This window comes from Camelus bactrianus, chromosome 20, assembly GCF_048773025.1.
Source record: "Camelus bactrianus isolate YW-2024 breed Bactrian camel chromosome 20, ASM4877302v1, whole genome shotgun sequence".
NCBI lineage: Eukaryota > Metazoa > Chordata > Mammalia > Artiodactyla > Camelidae > Camelus > Camelus bactrianus.
In genome coordinates, this window is record NC_133558.1 from 20,382,849 (window position 1) to 20,401,364 (window position 18,516).

General features: G+C 54.4%; 1 protein-coding gene across 7 annotated transcripts in view; it reads right to left on the bottom strand.

The window, feature by feature from the left end:
- TNXB (tenascin XB) overlaps positions 1 to 18,516 on the bottom strand; it is a 49,955-nt gene that overhangs the window by 7,953 nt on the left and 23,486 nt on the right. For 4 of the 7 annotated variants that reach the window (XM_074348394.1, XM_074348393.1, XM_074348392.1 and 1 more), the window contains 14 exons: positions 17,882 to 18,202; positions 14,603 to 14,908; positions 13,287 to 13,586; positions 11,748 to 12,035; positions 11,164 to 11,472; positions 10,336 to 10,650; positions 9,888 to 10,211; positions 9,156 to 9,503; positions 7,430 to 7,726; positions 5,766 to 6,089; positions 5,060 to 5,380; positions 3,018 to 3,347; positions 1,184 to 1,507; positions 451 to 798 (listed from right to left, as the gene is read on the bottom strand). In XM_074348394.1, the coding sequence (XP_074204495.1) occupies positions 451 to 798; positions 1,184 to 1,507; positions 3,018 to 3,347; positions 5,060 to 5,380; positions 5,766 to 6,089; positions 7,430 to 7,726; positions 9,156 to 9,503; positions 9,888 to 10,211; positions 10,336 to 10,650; positions 11,164 to 11,472; positions 11,748 to 12,035; positions 13,287 to 13,586; positions 14,603 to 14,908; positions 17,882 to 18,202 (4,455 nt within the window). Of the gene's footprint in view, positions 1 to 450; positions 799 to 1,183; positions 1,508 to 3,017; positions 3,348 to 5,059; positions 5,381 to 5,765; positions 6,090 to 7,429; positions 7,727 to 9,155; positions 9,504 to 9,887; positions 10,212 to 10,335; positions 10,698 to 11,163; positions 11,473 to 11,747; positions 12,036 to 13,286; positions 13,587 to 14,602; positions 14,909 to 17,881; positions 18,203 to 18,516 lie in introns of those variants that run through there. The other 3 variants (XM_074348395.1, XM_074348397.1, XM_074348396.1) reach the window with 3 other exon arrangements.

The following is an 18,516-nucleotide window of genomic DNA, read 5'->3' on the forward strand; positions in this document are numbered from 1 at the left end:
CACAAACAGTGCACGTCATCCTCACACAACAGATGAAAGAGGTGCTTTTATCATTATCACCCTCATCCTGCCTGGATCTGCAGCGCAGAGAGGTTAAGAAACATTTGAAAAATCACACCATCAGTACATTCAGAGCAGGATTCAAGCCCCTAAAATGCTCAGCCAGGGAGACTGAGGAAGACACGTGGGAACAGCTGAGCAAGTTTGAGGTTCCGGATTGAGAAGGAAGGAGGAAAGCTGAAAAGTGTGAGCATAGGCTGCACGCCCAGCTGACCCTGAACCCAGTCTCCATCAGTCCTCACTCAATTCAAGGATGAGGCAGGATCTTCAGCACCACAGGAGAAAAGAGAGGGACCCAGAGGCCCACTTTGAGGAATGCTGAGATCCAAAGGGGTTAAACAAGAGAGCAACAGAGGGAAACCTGGGGGTCAGGGCCTGTCCCTCACTCACCTGTCACACCCATGGTGGACACGGGACCCACGCGCCGCCCTCCATGGAGGCCGTACAGGTGCATCTTGTACTTGCGCCCGGGCTCCAGGCCCCCAACGGTCACCTCGCTCTCCTCGCCCCCAACACGCACCACCTGGGGCCCGTCCCTGCCCTTGTACTGGACGGTGAAGGAGTCGAAGTGGCCCTGGGGGACGGTCCAGGAGAGGCTGAGCGAGTCTGGGGAGGATCCGGTCACCGTCAGCTCCCCCAGGAGGGGCTCCTCGGGGGACTCTGGGGCCTCCGTGCTGGGCTCGGTGGGGCTGGGCGTCTCCTCCATCTCTGTGGGGCTGGGGGTCTCTTCCTCTGCAGCTGAGAAGGAGACACAGAGGGTGAGGCAGGGGCCCTGCCAGATGTCCTTGGGTCTCCTCCCAAGCCTTGTCCCTGACTGGGGACCCTGAGGTCAGTTCAGAGAAGCCCGTCCTTGGGGCAGGTGGTCCTGCTCAGCTGACATCTCACATACATGCCCAGAGCCTCTGGGGTCAGCTGTGGGGAACAGGGCGGCCACCAGCACAGCTCACGGAGGTCCTTCTCTGCCCAGGAAGACCCGCTGGTCCTCAGGGAGCGGGGTCAGGGGCACAAAGGGCACCGTGGCTCAGCCTCGAGCAGAGAGGCCTCTTCACCCCACTCACCCTCCACCTGAGAGAGGGTGGTCCTCACACTAGGTCCCACCCTGGGGCTTCCGCCGTCCACTCACTTGTCACCCCGATGACAGAGACAGGGCCCAGGCGCTGGCCGTCATGGAAGCCGTATAGGTTCATCTTGTACTTGTGGTCTGGCTCCAGGCCCGAGACGGTGACCCCGTCCTCGTGCCCCGGCACCCGCACCGCCTTGGGCTGCCCATCTCCGTTCTTGTACTGGACCAGGAAGTGGTCAAACTGGCCCTCGGGGACAGTCCATGAGAGGCTCAGGGAGTCTGGGCTGGCGTCTGTCACTGCCAGCTCCCCCAGGCGCGGCTTGATGGGAGGCTCGGGGGCCTCGGTGGGCGGGGCTTGGGTGGTCATAGCTTCGTAGCCTGGAGCTGCCAGAGACATGCAGGACAGGGGAGGTCTCAGTCCTCAGTTCAGCATATACAGGAGTGTATTACAAAAATTAGATTAATAAGGAACAGGAACTGTCTGTCTGGAGTGGCTCTAACTGCTATTCTTTCTGGTCCCTTTAATGTCGGCCTTCTGTCCCCTCACCCGCATCTACTCTGCCCTCACCCACTACTTACCAGCACCCCTGTGACCTCTCCCTCTCCCTCCAGTACACATTTCTCCTCTAGACATAGGCCCACATGGCCACTGGGCCCTGGGCCTCCCTCCACTAGGATCTCATTAGCATCTCAACCCTTTGGCTCACGTCTTAGCTTCCAGACAGCTCAGAGCCGCCTTCTCCAATCAGAAACCTGGAGTCTTCCTGGACTTGTTCCTGTCCCCAGCTGCCATCACATTCAGAGTGTCCCACCCTCTCTCCCAAGTTCCTCCTGAGTCTCCTCCCTCCCCATACCTGCAGCCCCACCATCCGGGTTTGGGCTACCCTTACCTATCACCTGGGTTACCACCTCCCTCCCCCATCTGTTCTCCATCAGGGGCCAGAATAAGCCTTTAAATGCACATCTGATGGTGTCAATCTTAGCTTAAAACTATGCAAAACCCCTCCTTATCCCCAGGAGAAATCCCTGGCTTCTTGAGCTGTCTGTACCTCTCTACCCCCATCTCAAGACTATCTCCCACACTCAAAGGCTTTCATGCAAAATCCTCTCATGTGTCATGATGGTCCTAATTTCCAGGCTTTGTACCAGCTGTGACGATCTGACACACCCTTCATCCTGCCACCAAGCTAACACCTGCCCGACACCAGGTCTCCACCGTCCCATGGGAACCGGTGGGCAGGCTGGCGCAGGCATCTCTGCCCAGTCTTGGCCTGGCTGTGGGGCTTCCTGGCTTACATGCATCCCCTTTGCCTGATTTGCTGGTTCACAGCTTGTCTCCCCCAAACCGTGAGCCCCATAGGATGAGAACTGGTCTCTGCCACATTCCAGGTTTATCTTAGTGAACTTCCACAGTGTTTGGCTGAGGCCCCCACATCTTTGTTGACCCATTGGTGTCATAAGTCTGTTAATACAAGAATAATGAGGCTAGGGGTTCTTTCAGTCAAGATGCTGTGTTCTGAGCACACTCTGTCTTCCTCCACAGCCTACAGTAGACTGAATCTCTGTGAGGAATTAGGGTGCATGTACAGTTTTCTCCAGCAGATTCTAAGAAAGTGTGCAATTCCTTTGTTGTGAGGAGCTTCGCTACTCAAAGTGCGGTCCTCGGACAAGCAGCATCAGCATCACGAAGGATCTTGTTAGAAACACAGAATCTCTGACCCCAGCCCAAAGCTGCTGACTCTGAATCTGCCCTTTTACAAGATTCCCAGGCCATCTGATGCCCAGAGACCTGCTGTTGAGAATATTTACCTTTTCTCAAAGATGGTAATAAAGGGAAAGTCTTCCAGAGCCTGTCTTCCCCACCCTGCACAACCCCACCCCAGTCCTCACTCACCGGTCACGCCCACGGTGGACACGGGACCCACGCGCCGCCCTCCATGGAGGCCGTACAGGTGCATCTTGTACTTGCGCCCGGGCTCCAGGCCCCCAACGGTCACCTCGCTCTCCTCGCCCCCAACACGCACCACCTGGGGCCCGTCCCTGCCCTTGTACTGGACGGTGAAGGAGTCGAAGTGGCCCTGGGGGACGGTCCAGGAGAGGCTGAGCGAGTCTGGGGAGGATCCGGTCACCGTCAGCTCCCCCAGGAGGGGCTCCTCGGGGGGCTCTGGGGCCTCCGTGCTGGGCTCGGTGGGGCTGGGCGTGTCCTCCACAACGTCCTGGGGGGCTGAGAAAAGAGATTGGTGGGTAGAGGCTTAGAGAGTGACTTGCCTGGCTGGTGATGTCAATAGGGACAATCAGGCATGTCTAGCAAAATGCTCCTCAAGGTGTTAGGACTGGAAGCTTGCATAGCTTTCGGATGAGCCACACGGTGACTCTGCTGGAGAGGATGGGACAGCCCCGGCCCCCATCATGTACTGGCTGGCGGGCACCACGAACCTTCAGAAGGCAATTTGGACATATGTGTCGGCAGCCAAAATAATGCTCATTTCCTTTGACCCAATAATCTCATTTCTGGGCAGCTATCCTAAGAAAATTATTAAAAAGCAGGAAAAAGTTGTATCACAGGAGTTCATCTTGGGATCATTCCTGACAGCAAAATTGTGTCAGGGACCCAAATGACTGGTAGAAGATTAATTTTGTTATGGAACTTTCACCATGAAGCATCAAATAACCATTAAAATGATGATTAATGCTGGTTGTGCAGCCACAGGATAAATGTTCTCAGTGTAACTTGCGTACAAAAAAAAAAAAAAAAAGAGTAAGAGCCAAGAATGATATACTGTGCAACCTTAAAACATGCCCTGCATGGAAAATGCAGAAAGAAAGGGTGTGTTACACACATTGTTATGAATGGTGGTTATTGGATCAGAAGTGGTCTGATGAGAGATTTTTTTCCTATTTTCCAAACTTTCCATCATGTTGCTATATTCTTTTCAGAGAAAAATATGGGCTTAAAGAGAAATCCTGGGTTATAAAAATTAGTAAGCCGGTGGAGAGTGTGGAGTGGGGGCTTGGGTCCCTCCATACTTTGCATATACTTGTGATTTGCCACGACAGGGGGTCCCTCCGTCCTAAGTATCTTCAAGAGAGAGAGTGACCCGCACAGAGGCAGTTACATGTCCCCCAAAAAGACTGGCTCTCAGAGGGGCTGAGTTCTTCCACATCCAGAGAAACTCTCATGAAATACCACCACCAGGCATAGGATATGGCTGACAATGACTTAGAAAAGCCAGCCTGAGTGCAATTTTGGAATTTAATTCACCTCGTGATTTTTTTCTCCTAATTTCTTCGGGACTAGAAATTGTAAACTTTAAGAAAATTTAAATGACAGAATAGAATAAAACAGAAAAAAAAAGTACAGGAACATTCTATTCTGTCCCACAAACCATGCATTTCGTGGGATGTGTTTCCTTCCAGCTGTCTTACCATACATGCTATTTTCAAGTGGTTGTGATTTGCATCCTTACAAAATCTTTAAGCCTCTTTTTATTGTAATAATATAAAGTAATTGTCTTATGTTGAAACATTTCAATGATGGCATAAAGGCTCATTTTATAGACATGATTAAGTACTTAATCATTTCAGTGTGGTTGGTTGTTGGATTGTTTCTTTTGTTCTTTTTTTAAAAATTATAACAAAGAATGCTTGTGATTAAGATGGAAAGAAGAGAAAATTCTAGTAAAATCAGGCTTGGCCTGTGCCTGACACACTTCTCTCTTGGAGGGGGCCAGTGGCTGACTGTCAGAAGGAGGCCATGCTAGTGTGGACGGTGAGGCTGCAGGTTGGCAAAGGCCAAGCCACTACTCATGGGTCATGGCCCAGGACCATGAAACAAGGACATAAAAAGGGAACAAGGGCTGGCAAAAGAGCAGAACAGTCAACCAGGTTAACCAGGAGGAAAAGTCTCTGAGACTAACGAGCCCCGTTGTCACTCACCAGTCACACCCACAGTGGACACGGGACCCATGCGCCGCCCTCCATGCAGGCCGTACAGGTGCATCTTGTACTTGCGCCCGGGCTCCAGGCCCCCAACGGTCACCTCGCTCTCCTCGCCCCCAACACGCACCACCTGGGGCCCGTCCCTGCCCTTGTACTGGACGGTGAAGGAGTCGAAGTGGCCCTGGGGGACGGTCCAGGAGAGGCTGAGCGAGTCTGGGGAGGATCTGGTCACCGTCAGCTCCCCCAGGAGGGGCTCCTCGGGGGACTCTGGGGCCTCCGTGCTGGGGTCGGTGGGGCTGGGGGTCTCTTCCTCTGCAGCTGAGAAGGAGACACAGAGGGTGAGGCAGGGGCCCTGCCAGATGTCCTTGGGTCTCCTCCCAAGCCTTGTCCCTGACTGGGGACCCTGAGGTCAGTTCAGAGAAGCCCGTCCTTGGGGCAGGTGGTCCTGCTCAGCTGACATCTCACATACATGCCCAGAGCCTCTGGGGTCAGCTGTGGGGAACAGGGCGGCCACCAGCACAGCTCACGGAGGTCCTTCTCTGCCCAGGAAGACCCGCTGGTCCTCAGGGAGCGGGGTCAGGGGCACAAAGGGCACCGTGGCTCAGCCTCGAGCAGAGAGGCCTCCTCACCCCACTCACCCTCCACCTGAGAGAGGGTGGTCCTCCCACTAGGTCCCACCCTGGGGCTTCCACCGTCCACTCACTTGTCACCCCGATGACAGAGACAGGGCCCAGGCGCTGGCCGTCATGGAAGCCGTATAGGTTCATCTTGTACTTGTGGTCTGGCTCCAGGCCCGAGACGGTGACCCCGTCCTCGTGCCCCGGCACCCGCACCGCCTTGGGCTGCCCATCTCCGTTCTTGTACTGGACCAGGAAGTGGTCAAATTGGCCCTCGGGGACAGTCCATGAGAGGCTCAGGGAGTCTGGGCTGGCGTCTGTCACTGCCAGCTCCCCCAGGCGCGGCTTGATGGGAGGCTCGGTGGGTAGGTCTGTTGGGGCTGGGGTCATTTCTAGGTCCTTTCCTGGGGCTATATCAGGAGACAAATAGATGGGTGGACATGCTTTGCCATCCTAACAGGGGATGGATTCTGGGATTTCTCCCGACATACCAGGGCCCTGCATGCTGGATGCCAGTGCCCCAGGGTTTAGACATCATTTCCCTGGTTTGAACTTTCGGTTTCTAGGGGACAGAACACACACTTGTGGAGACATCACGATGGTAGCTGAATGTGTGCAGCACAAAACTTTTAGGAGCCATTGAGCAAATTCATTTAGCAGGACAAGACTAATGCTTTTAACAGCACTACGCCTAACAGACAGGTCACATCAGGTGGTGCATATGCTCACGTTCAGGAATTCCACTTCATGAGTATTTTCCTTTAATACTGCCTCTGGTTTAGAAGGCTTTTCAGAGCATTTGAGGAACTAATTTAGATTTCACAGTTGAGGGAAAGAGATGAGATGACTTGAGATCATCTTTTTTTTCAGTTGGGTTGTTTTTGGATCTTGTATTAATTCTCTTGCTAACTTATGGCAGAGACAACTCATCACACCCCCAGATTTCTTTCCTCTTTTCTGTTCAGCAGACGGCTTTATTCTGCCTTAATAGCTAAATTACAAAATCATCTTGTTTCGTATCTCTGCTGTGCTTGGGAACCAGGTTTTAAGCATCTAGCGGGCAACAGCTACAAAAGAGCTTAACAAAAGCAACCAACAGCCACATTAGGGACTAATTAATGAAGAGAAAACACCTTGTTAAACTGCACATATGACTAATAGTAACTATTGAATTAATAGTATCGATGTCAGCTGGATTCCAGGTTGATATAGCATATATGGGTATCAGTTTGGGGACTGGGGAACCTGTATAAGTTTACCCACTGAAATCAATAATAATTATGAGAATTCATCCCAAGAGTTTTCAGGAACTAATTTTCATTCTTGGAAGGGGAAGACTGTTGTTACTGAACATTGTATGTGAGCCAAGCCACATTCATGCCCACCCTGCAAGACAGGTGTGGTCCATTCCTTCTGTATGGATGAGGAAAGGGAGGCACAGAGAGGCTGAGTGACTCTCTCGAGGTCATGCAGCTCTAATGAGCTGAGGCTAGGGTCAGCCCCAGGTCTGCCTCAGTCTGTGTTATTTCCCTGGCGCCCTGCCTCTTCAAGGACCCAAAAAGTCCACACGTAAAGGATGAGACAGCTAAGATGACACCAAAGGCTCAGAGTGAAGACACAAGCAGGACTGCCCCCAGGATATTGGGAGGCTCAGTCTGAAGAAGAGTGGGACAAAAACACCTCAGTACTAGCAATAAAAGGGAAACTGAGTCCAGCTCAGGGCAGGCCCAGTGTTCCACTGCACACTCACCAGTTAAACCAATAGTGGAGACGGGGCCCAGGCGCTGGCCTTCGTGGAAGCCATACAGGTTCATTTTGTACTTGTGGTCTGGCTCAAGGCCTGAGACGGTGACCCCGTCCTGATGCCCTGGCACCCGCACCGCCTTGGGCTGCCCATTCCCATTCTTGTACTGGACCAGGAAGTGGTCGAACTGGCCCTCGGGGACGGTCCAGGAGAGGCTCAGGGAGTCAGGGGTGGCGTCTGTCACGGTCAGGTCCCCCAGGTATGGCTTCAAAGGGGGGCTGGCAGGGGGCTCCTCTTCAGGGGCTGGGAAGAGATGCAAACAGAATCATTCCTGCTGGAAGAAAATATTGAGACCCTGCTCTCCTGGATTCAGGCCAGAAAGTGGGCCAGCTCTGTGGGCCTAACTTAAGATCCGCTTCCACTTATGATCATCAAAATCTCTTTGTTGCCTCTTTAGGGTCCATCAGATGTCCCAGCCCTGGCCTTAAGGCCTTTTTGCTGACTGTTTCCTCTGCCTGACTCTTCTTTCCCCAGATGTCTGCATGGCTCAAGTTCACATCTCCTTAAGTCTTTGTTCAAATGTCACCTTGTCTTTGGGGCCTTCCCTGACCACACTATTTACAATCCCAGTTCTCCCAATTGTAGCCTATTTTCCTTCTTTGGACCTGAATCCAGCCACTAATTGCAAAACAACAATTATGACACACTCTAGCACTACCTAGACATCTGGGGATCTTAGGGAATGATTGTTCCTTTTTAAAGGTACAATCATTGTATTGTGGTTATTTTTAAATAGTCTTTTTGAAAAAAGCAGGACACTTAAATATGTAATGATGAGATATAGAGTGTATACAATAAGTTTAAAAATATTGCAGCAACATAGCCACACAACAGAATGCTATTTGGCTATAAAGGAATGAAGGACTGCTACACGCTGCAACACGGATCAACCTCAAAAAGATGCTCCATAAAAGAAGCCGGACGCAAAAGAACACAAACTGTGTGATTCCATTTCTATGTTAAGTCCAGCAAAGGCAAATCTACAGAGACAGAAAGTAGATTAGTGGGGCCTGGGCCTGGGCATGGGTCTGGAGATCAGGCTTCTTCTTGATGTGGTAGAAAAGTCCTACAACTAGGTAGTGATGACAGTTGCACAACTCTCTAAATACACTAAAACTTATAAACTGTATACTGAAAACAGGTGAATTTTAAGGTATGTAAATTACACCTCAACAAAGCTGTTAATAAAGAAGACATTTTAGTTGGGGAGGGCAGGAAGGGAGTAGGGTCTGGGCGAGCCAGACTGGCCAGGGGTTGATCTTTGGTTGCAGCAGGGTGGTGAATACATAGGACATTATATTTTCCCTTTGGGTATATGTTTGAAATTTTATATAATAAATACTTGTTGAGAATTAATCTTTCACGGCATTTGTCCCATCTCCCCAAAAGAGTTCTTTTCAGAGTTCCCAGGCAAAGCAGAGAGCCACAAATTGATCAGTGAGTGACTGCCTTGGAGTCCTCAGTCCTCAGCAGCCTCTCTCAAATGGGCAAAGCACTTTCCTGGGCCTCACTCTTCCTGCCCTCAGATCACACCTGTCCTGATGTGTTGAGTGGATGAGGAGTGGGTTAGAGGTTTGGGGGATTTTAGAGTCCTGGGTCTTCAGTGAAGGAGACTCAAGAGGCTATACTGTGAGACCTTTCCTGAGACCTAAGACTGAGGGCCCTCACTCACCAGTCACACCCACGGTGGACACAGGGCCCATGCGCTGACCCCCGTGCAGGCCGTACAGGTGCATCTTGTACTTGCGCCCGGGCTCCAGGCCCCCAACGGTCACCTCGCTCTCCTCGCCCCCAACACGCACCACCTGGGGCCCGTCCCTGCCCTTGTACTGGACGGTGAAGGAGTCGAAGTGGCCCTGGGGGACGGTCCAGGAGAGGCTGAGCGAGTCTGGGGAGGATCCGGTCACTGTCAGCTCCCCCAGGAGGGGCTCCTCGGGGGGCTCTGGGGCCTCTGTGCTGGGCTCGGTGGGGCTGGGTGTCTCCTCCATCTCTGTGGGGCTGGGGGTCTCTTCCTCTGCAGCTGAGAAGGAGACACAGAGGGTGAGGCAGGGGCCCTGCCAGATGTCCTTGGGTCTCCTCCCAAGCCTTGTCCCTGACTGGGGACCCTGAGGTCAGTTCAGAGAAGCCCGTCCTTGGGGCAGGTGGTCCTGCTCAGCTGACATCTCACATACATGCCCAGAGCCTCTGGGGTCAGCTGTGGGGACCAGGGAGGCCACCAGCACAGCTCACGGAGGTCCTTTTCTGCCCAGGAAGACCTGCTGGTCCTCAGGGAGAGGGGAGGTGGCACAAAGGGCACCGTGGCTCAGCCTCGAGCAGAGAGGTCTCCTCACCCCACTCACCCTCCACCTGAGAGAGGGTAGTCCTCCCACTAGGTCCCACTCTGGGGCTTCCACCGTCCACTCACTTGTCACCCCGATGACAGAGACAGGGCCCAGGCGCTGGCCGTCATGGAAGCCGTATAGGTTCATCTTGTACTTGTGGTCTGGCTCCAGGCCCGAGACAGTGACCCTGTCCTCGTGCCCCGGCACCCGCACCGCCTTGGGCTGCCCATCTCCGTTCTTGTACTGGACCAGGAAGTGGTCAAACTGGCCCTCGGGGATGGTCCATGAGAGGCTCAGGGAGTCTGGGCTGGTGTCTGTCACTGCCAGCTCCCCCAGGCGCGGCTTGATGGGAGGCTCTGGGGTGGTAGAGGGAGATTCTGAAGGTTCATCCTCTTCCTCTCTTGGGGCTGCACACAGGCACAGAGAGAGAAGGACCTGAGAGGGGGGAGTGCTGTCCACCGGGACTCAGCCCTCCTCTGGGCCCTCACTGCCCCTGGGAGGAAGCAGAGCAGGCAGAGTTCTTTTGCTCACCTGTCAGGGCCTCGACGTGGACAGGACCCACACTCTGCCCGTTGTGGAAACCGTACAGGCTCACCAGGTATTTGTGGTCAGATTCCAGGTCAGAGAGGGCGATGTCATTCTGGTCGCCACCTAAACGGACTACTTGGAGCTGCCCATCCTCGTCTGTGTACTGGACCTCAAAGGAGTCAAATTCTCCCTCAGTCACCATCCAGGAGAGACGCAGGGTGTGTGGCGTGGCTTCTTCCACGGTCACCTCCCCCAGGTGAGGCTCAGATGCTGGGGGGCTGGGGGCCTCGGTCTCAGCTTCCATTTCTTCTTTGGGGGCTGGTTCAGGGAGACAGGTAGGGATGGGTGACTGGTCTGTCGCTGCACTAAGATGCTCCAAGAGGAGGGAAGGATATGAAGGCAAGAGGTAACAAAAGGGGACCAATTATTGACACTCAAGGATGAATTTCAAAAGCATTATGCTAAGTGCAAGAAGCCAAATACAAAAGATTATGCATTGGATGATGCGGTTAAATGAAAATGCTTAAAAAGACAAAACCATAATGACAGAAAGCAATCCATGGTTGCCAGAAGTTGGGTTTAGGGAAACTTCTGGAGTCACCAATATTGTCTTATATCTTTGTTGTGGTAATGGTTTCATGACATACATTTGCCCAAACTCACTGAATTATGCACTTAAAATGAGTGAATTCTATTGTATGTAAATTATGCCTCTGTAAAGCTGATCCCTCCCCCACAAAAGGGAAATAGGAAACTCAGAAATCCTGAGGCTCCAACAGACCAGGAGAGCCAGGCAGAAGGAAGGACCGCGTTTCCCCCAGCTGCACTCACCGGTCTCGGTGATGGCGGAGATGGGACCCACACGCCTGCCCTTGTGCAGCCCGTAGAGCAGCAACTTGTACCTGCGGGCAGGGTCCAGGCCCGAGATACTGACCTCCCTGAGGCTGCCATCCACGGGCACCACCTGGGGTTGCCCATCCCTGTCCTTGTACTGGACCACAAAGGAGTCAAACTGGCCCTCGGGGACCGTCCACGAGAGACCCATGGAGTCTGATGTCACACTGGTCACCTGCAGCTCCTCCCCTAGGCGGGGCTTTGACGGATGCTTTGTTCTGGCCTCATCCACAGCACTCTGAGTCCCTGAGATGGAATCACAGAGAGGAAATGGGTGAGCTGTTTCCAGAAGGCTGGGTGACTTCAAAGGGCAGGATTGAGAGGTATAAAGACAGGGCTGTCCAGTGGCTGAATCCCGCAGGGCTGGTGCTTTGGGCTCATCCAAGGAGAAGGGATGCTGGAGCCCAGCCAGAACGGCAAGAGCCAGACAACTACCGTGATGGCAGCCACCACAGTGACCACAGGTGACCTTCCGCCGGGGGGCTCTGGGGCAGAGATGCCCCTGCAGGGGCTGCCCTCACCTGTGGTGCCCTCGGCGCTGAGGGGGCCGTGGCGCTTCTTGCCCAGGAGGCCGTAGAGGAGGAACTTGTACTTGCGGTTGGCGTCCAGCGGGGCCACGGTGACTGAGCGCTCATGGCCCTCCACAGGCACCACCTGGGGCCCATCCCTGTCCTTGAACTGGACCACAAAGGAGTCGAAGTGGCCTTCAGGGACTGTCCAGGAGAGGCGCAGCGAGTCTGGGGTGGGGTCTGTCACCCACAGCTCCCCAAGGCGGGGTGGGGCTCCTAGGCTGGCGTCACCTCGGGCAGCTGACAGAGAGGAAAGGTTCTTGTGTTTATTTTTTTTCCAAAATGACTCCTTGACTGCCTCCCACTGGAGTTGGAAAAACCCAGAGTTTCCCAAATGACCAGTGCTTCTCCCAAATATTTCCATCACCCTCCCATGCCCGCCACCATCCCCAACTGGCCATGCTCTGTCCACTGAACCAGCGCAGGGAGGGGTCTTCTGTCCTCAGACATCTCTGGGACAAGAGATTCCCTAGCTTCCTGTTTATCTTATCCCTCTTGCTGTCCAGCCTCTAACTACCTATTAGAGACTATTTCCCCCGCAGGGTGCAGCTTATCATAGATGTGGTTTGTTCATTTCCAAGGAGCCCACTCTTTGTGATTTGACTGACCCCTGGGGAAATCCGAAGGTCCTGGAGACGTCAGAGGGGGCACAGGATCCCTGATGGGGGCAGATAGCAGGTGGGGAGGTAGGATATTATGACGTAGAGACTCTCACAGGACCTAGCATAGGAGCAGCGGCTGCCTACGTGTGAGGGGGACAGGGGGAAGAAGGGGAGCCCAGACGGGAAGGACCTGGTGTCTGCCCAGGAAGTCATCCAGAGGCCTGAGAAGGAGCTGGCCTTCTGCCTTCCTGGACAGCAAGGACGCTGACGGCATTGTTATTGTGAGAGTTTTCTGGCAACAGGGAGCCCCCAGGGACAGGGGAGGGCCTGGACTCATATCCAGGAAAGGGGCGCACTTGGCTGGGCCCGACCAGACCAGGCTGGGTAGCCAGTCTCGGATTCCTCTGGTCTCCAGTTTCTGAGGCTCAAGGAAGAGGGCAGAAGAGGAAAGGGGTCCTTTGGGGGAGGCTGATGTGGGAGCCAAGGTACCTCACCCAATGACTAGTGAGAGTCAGAGGGAAGAACTCTCAGGAGGTGATGGCTACATGGGGCTGAGGACCCACCACGGCTCCTGGCTCCCTCCCCTGCTTCCCAGCCCCTCCTGTTTCTCATGTTCCACCTTTCAGGAAGGGGTATGAAGGAGCCTCCCCCATTCAGTGGAAGCAGGAATTATGAGAAGAGAGGAAAAGTCAGCAAGGGGAACTAATCCAGTAACTGGCCCCTTTTCCTGGTTCTCATCTGCCTAGGTTGGGGCAGGCAGAGTGGCTTTTCAAATGAAACAGAAGAGGTGGACGGAGGGGAGCCCTGGAGGAAGGGCGAGCAGATGGGGCGGTGTTGGGGGGGGCAAGGCAGGGGCCTCAGGATCGGCTTCCTGGGGGGTCCCGCTCACCTGTCTTTGCCTCCACAGAGACTGGGCTGTGGCGTTTCCCATCCAGAATCCCAAAAAGCAGGAACTTGTATTTCCTACTGGGCTCCAGGCCGGGGACGGTGACCTCACGCTGGTCTGAGGCCACAGGCACTACCTGGGGCTGCCCGTCCCTGTCCTTGTACTGGACCACGAAGGAGTCGAATTTGCCCTCAGGGACGGTCCAGGAGAGGCCCACGGAGTCCGGGGTCACGTCAGTCACTGTCAGCTCCCCCAGGCGTGGCTCCAGGGGGTGCTCTGTGGCTGGAGCTGGAGGGAGGGGAGCTAGGATCCAGGAAGACAAAGAACATGGCTGAACTCCGGCGGGAGAACTCCCCTGTCACAGGGCTCCTGGGCTATGAGGGTCTCAAGGGGGCCTTGAACTCAGATGGGAAACAGTTACATCTCTATTTCCACTGCCCTCTAAGTGAAATGTAGCCTTTCCTTCAACAATGACTATAGATGACTATAGGAAGCCAACCACGGTGGTACTAGCAGTGCCTGTGACTCTCCCCAGTGGGAATCGCCGGTGATTTCACATCACCTTAGCATTACTGCAGACGCTTCGAAGTACTGCTACACTTAGCACTGCTCCTAGACGTGAGCAGGTTATTACACACGCCACTAAGTTCTTGCCATTTAATGAACTAATGAAAAAGTTCCTGTATTACTAAATCATAAATTTGAATTTTAAAATATTTAGATCATTGGCTGTCAGGATAATTGGTTTCTTTTGTAATCCTATGCATTTTATTTTATAGATTTAGAAACATTGCTCTGAAAGGGGTTTGTTCATTTCACCAGACACCATGGCACAAAAATGGTGGCAGCCTGAGCCCAGGAAACAGGAGGGGTGGGAAGAAGCTGGGAGCCAAGAGCAAGGCTGCTTCCCTGAGGGAGGAAGACTCTGGGTCGGCCAGAAGGGAACACTGCTCAGGCCAGGGGGCTGAGGGCCTCAGAGAAGAGAGTCAAGGGATGTGTGCTGTTTAACCCCAACAAAAAGGGGCAGCAGGGGGAGGTGGTAACTGGGTCCAAGTCACAGCAGGGTTGTAAAGTGGGAAGGAAACAGCTGTGGGCAATCAGATAGTCTGGCTGGATTTAGGTCAGATGGAAGGAGGACAATCCTGCCTGGGGGAGGAGGTGGAGTGGAGATGGAGACTGGAAGGCAATGTTCCAGGAGCGGAGGGGTCAGGGAACAGACTAAGATGCCTGTGACTTGGGAAAGGACCTGTGGGGCCACTGAGGCAGGACTTCAGAGGGAGGCTGGGGGATGGGAGCTACCTTTACGCGTCCTCACTCACCCGTCACGGCTACCACAGCGAGGGGGCCCACGCGCCGCCCACCATGAAGCCCATAGAAGTTCATCTTGTATTTGCGTGCCGGTTCCAGGCCGAGGACGGTGACCTCACGCTGGTCCGCGGCCACAGGCACCGCCTGGGGCTGCCCGTCCCTGTCCTTGTACTGCACCACGAAGGAGTCAAACTGGCCCTCAGGGACAGTCCATGCAAGGCCCACGGAGTTGGGGGTCACATCTGTCACTGTCAGCTCCCCCAGGCGCGGCTCCAGCGGGGGCTCGGTGGCTGGAGGAGTCTCTTCTGGTTGTGGAGCTGAGACAGAAATGGCGGAGGCTGTTAGGAAAAGCCCCTCTTCCCCTTGGTAGTAATAATGTCAGTTGTTTTTGTGGTGCCCACGGGGTGGTTCTGATGTAAGACTACACTGATTGGCAACATCTGTCTGGCCAACACACCTTCACTAAGTCCCTGCCAGGATCTGGGGCGGGGCTTCTGGGGAGGGGTGTCAGCCACACCGAGACCCTGGGGAAGTGGCTGAAGTGGCATCTGTGTATCACCGGCTCCAAGTCCTCCCATCCAGACCTTCTCCTGACCCCTGGACTTGTGTTTGCTCAGCATCTTCCTTGGGTGCTTAATTGATGTCTCAAATGCAGCAAGTCCAAAAGTGAACTCAGGGGCTCCCTCCACACATGCTCCCCCCAGAACCTTCCCATCTAGGCAAAACCGCAGCTCCATTCTCAGAGTCCTCCCTGAGTTCCCTTACACCCACCTCCAGCCTGCGAGTAAGTCCTGTTGTCACTGACTTCAGAAGCTTACCCTCCCTCCCTAGCTCCACTGTCGCCATCACCAAGTATCACGGGCTCTTACTGGACTATAGTACCAGCTCCTAAATCCTCGCCCTCCTCCCCATCCCCACTTCACTCTGTTTCCTACCATTAAGGCATTAGTCAGAGCCCGTTCCCGCAACAGCTTCCACTCTCACTCAGAGCAAAATCCAAGCCCTTACTATCACTCCAAGGCCCCAGTTGTTTGCACCTCACATCACCCTCCCCATTCCAAAACATTCCTCACTGGTCCACAGACATTCAGGCTCTTTCCCTCTGTCCAGGATGCTCTCCCCAACAGGCCTAGGGGCTTGTCCTCTCCCTCCTGTAGGTCCTTCCTCAGCGAGGCCCCTTCCCACCCCCTTCCTGCCCACACACCATCTCACCTACTGGGCTTTGCTTTTCTCCCCAGCTCTCATCACCATCGCTGATATATTTGTACACTTTGGAGCCTGTCTCCCTCTGTTAGAATCTGGCTCCCGGCAGGAGTTTTGCCTTGTTCAGTGCTGTGTCTCCAGCACGGGCAGCCGGTGGGGGCTCCACAAATGTTTAAGTTAATGAATGAGTGGTCTGTGTCTGTGCTGGGAAAGGCCGAGCTCAGGACCTGCTGGTCCCCACTGCTCCAGGAGGAGCTGAGTCTGGGATGCCCTTCTCATTAGTGACCCAGCCTGGAAGGTGGTCCCCAGAGGCAACTGGTAGAGGGGTGGCTGGGTGGGTGGGGTTCCCAAGAGCTTGTTTCTCTGGCTCCTTTGGGAGGACAAGGCTAGGTTCCATACAGGTAAAACCTGCTTTAAAAACAGGCTGGTGACCAGGCCTGAGGAGGACACACATAAGTCTGAGTGGGGAGGGCAGGGATGGAGGCAGCTGAAGGTGGGCGGGAGTGACCACCAGCTACTGAATTTCCACCCGGTACAGGTCCCAGGTCAGGCACTGTATTTCATTTGCCTTCAAGCTCTGTTCCTTCCTGGAGCATCCATTTCCTGTTTGTTCTTGCCCTGTCTGTACTTCTTCCCCTGAGAGTGAGAAACTGTCCCTTGCCATCAAGCCTTACTGCTGGTGGTTTGGCTGAACTGGGCCATAAGCATGGCCGTTTCCCTGCTGCATCTGGCATAATCCTTTCCTAATTCAGAAATGTTTCTAAAGCTGCCTGCTCGTTCTCCTCCTGGCAACGGTTCAGCACGTGCCGTGTTTCAGGTCAGCTCAGCGGGCTCCAGCTGCCCGTCACTGACCTGCCCTGGAAACAAGCACCACGCCTGGTCACATGGCTAAGAACTTGGGAAGCCGGGACTGGAACTCAGGTGGTCTGATTCCAAGACTCAGTTTTCCTCTACTGCACCACCTCAGCCAGAGCTCGACACAGCCCATCCTTACCGGGGACCAGTGTGGCCGCCCAGGACAGACAGACGGACAAAGGGTCACCCCAGGAGAAACCTCGGCCACATGTTCTGGGCCCGGCACAAGCTCCACCCTGCTACTCGGGCCGGCAGGACAGTAACTCAGGGAGGCTTTCCGCCTCCCTACTCTGTGCTGACTGAAGAAAGAAAAGAAATCGGGAGTAAAAGTTCTGGAAGCTAAGCCAACCAAGTCCCTGTGAGGCTGGGCTCTGTGGCAGCACAGAAGCCGGGCTCTGGAAATCTATCTGTTTCTCTGCTTTTTAAAATCTCTTCCTTTATAGTAAAGTTGTTTTTGATTTTCTTTCTTTTCCCCCCCACTTAATGGAGGCACAGGGATGAACTCAGGACCTCGGGCATGCCAAACACATGCTGTACCACTGAGCTATACCCACCTCCCCAGTAAAAGTTATTTTTGAAAAAGCTGTGTCTTTGTTTCAGCGAACAAAGGGGAAAAGAGACGCCCTTTGTTGGGACCAAGCTGGGCAGATCAGCAGGAGGGTCCCAGAGGCCTGCCTGGGATCCAGCCCCAGACGCTGGGGCTCTGGAGAGCAGGTGCCCAGGCTGGGTCCTCTCTGGTAGTTGAGTGGCCCTGTACCCTGGCGGAGGCGACATTCCTCCTTGTTGTAGTCACTCACTGGATGAATAGTAAGAAAGTCTCCAGCTGCACTGGTGAGAGGCCAATGTTTCATGCACATTCTGACCATCTAAGAAACCAAACCAGCCAAAGGGAACAGAGCAGACACCAGAGTCGGGACAAATACAGTGATCATAGTGGCCAACACTGACAGCATGTCTACTCTGTGCCAGGCCCATTTGTATGTCTCAACTCATTTATTCTCACAACAGTTTTGTGAGGTAGGCGTTAAAATCCCCATTTTACAGATGAGGAAACAGGCCTAGAAAGTTTAAAACTTGCTCAAGGTCATGCAGCTGGTTGTAGCCCAGTCCACAGTGACCTGTTCTTTCTAGGTCTTCCCCAGGCACGTGGTTCAGCAAGAGGGGGCAATCGCCACAGGGAGGCTGGGAGCCACTGGCCGGAGGAAAACAAACAAGACTCCGTCCTCACTCACCTGTCACACCCACGGTGGACACGGGACCCACGCGCCGCCCCCCGTGCAGGCCGTACAGGTGCATCTTGTACTTGTGCCCGGGCTCCAGGTCCCCAACGGTCACCTCGCTCTCCTCGCCCCCGACACGCACCACCTGGGGCCCATCCCTGCCCTTGTACTGGACGGTGAAGGAGTCGAAGTGGCCCTGGGGGACGGTCCAGGAGAGGCTGAGCGAGTCTGGGGAGGATCTGGTCACCATCAGCTCCCCCAGGAGGGGCTCCTCGGGGGAGTCTGGGGCCTCCGTGCTGGGCTCAGTGGGGCTGGGGGTCTCTTCCTCTGCAGCTGAGAAGGAGACACAGAGGGTGAGGCAGGGGCCCTGCCAGATGTCCTTGGGTCTCCTCCCAAGCCTTGTCCCTGACTGGGGACCCTGAGGTCAGTTCAGAGAAGCCCGTCCTTGGGGCAGGTGGTCCTGCTCAGCTGACATCTCACAGACATGCCCAGAGCCTCAGGGATCAGCTGTGGGGACCAGGGCGGCCACCAGCACAGCTCACGGAGGTCCTTCTCTGCCCAGGACGATCCACTGGTACTCAGGGAGGGGGGAGGTGGCACAAAGGGTACCATGGCTCAGCCTCGAGCAGAGAGGCCTCCTCACCCCA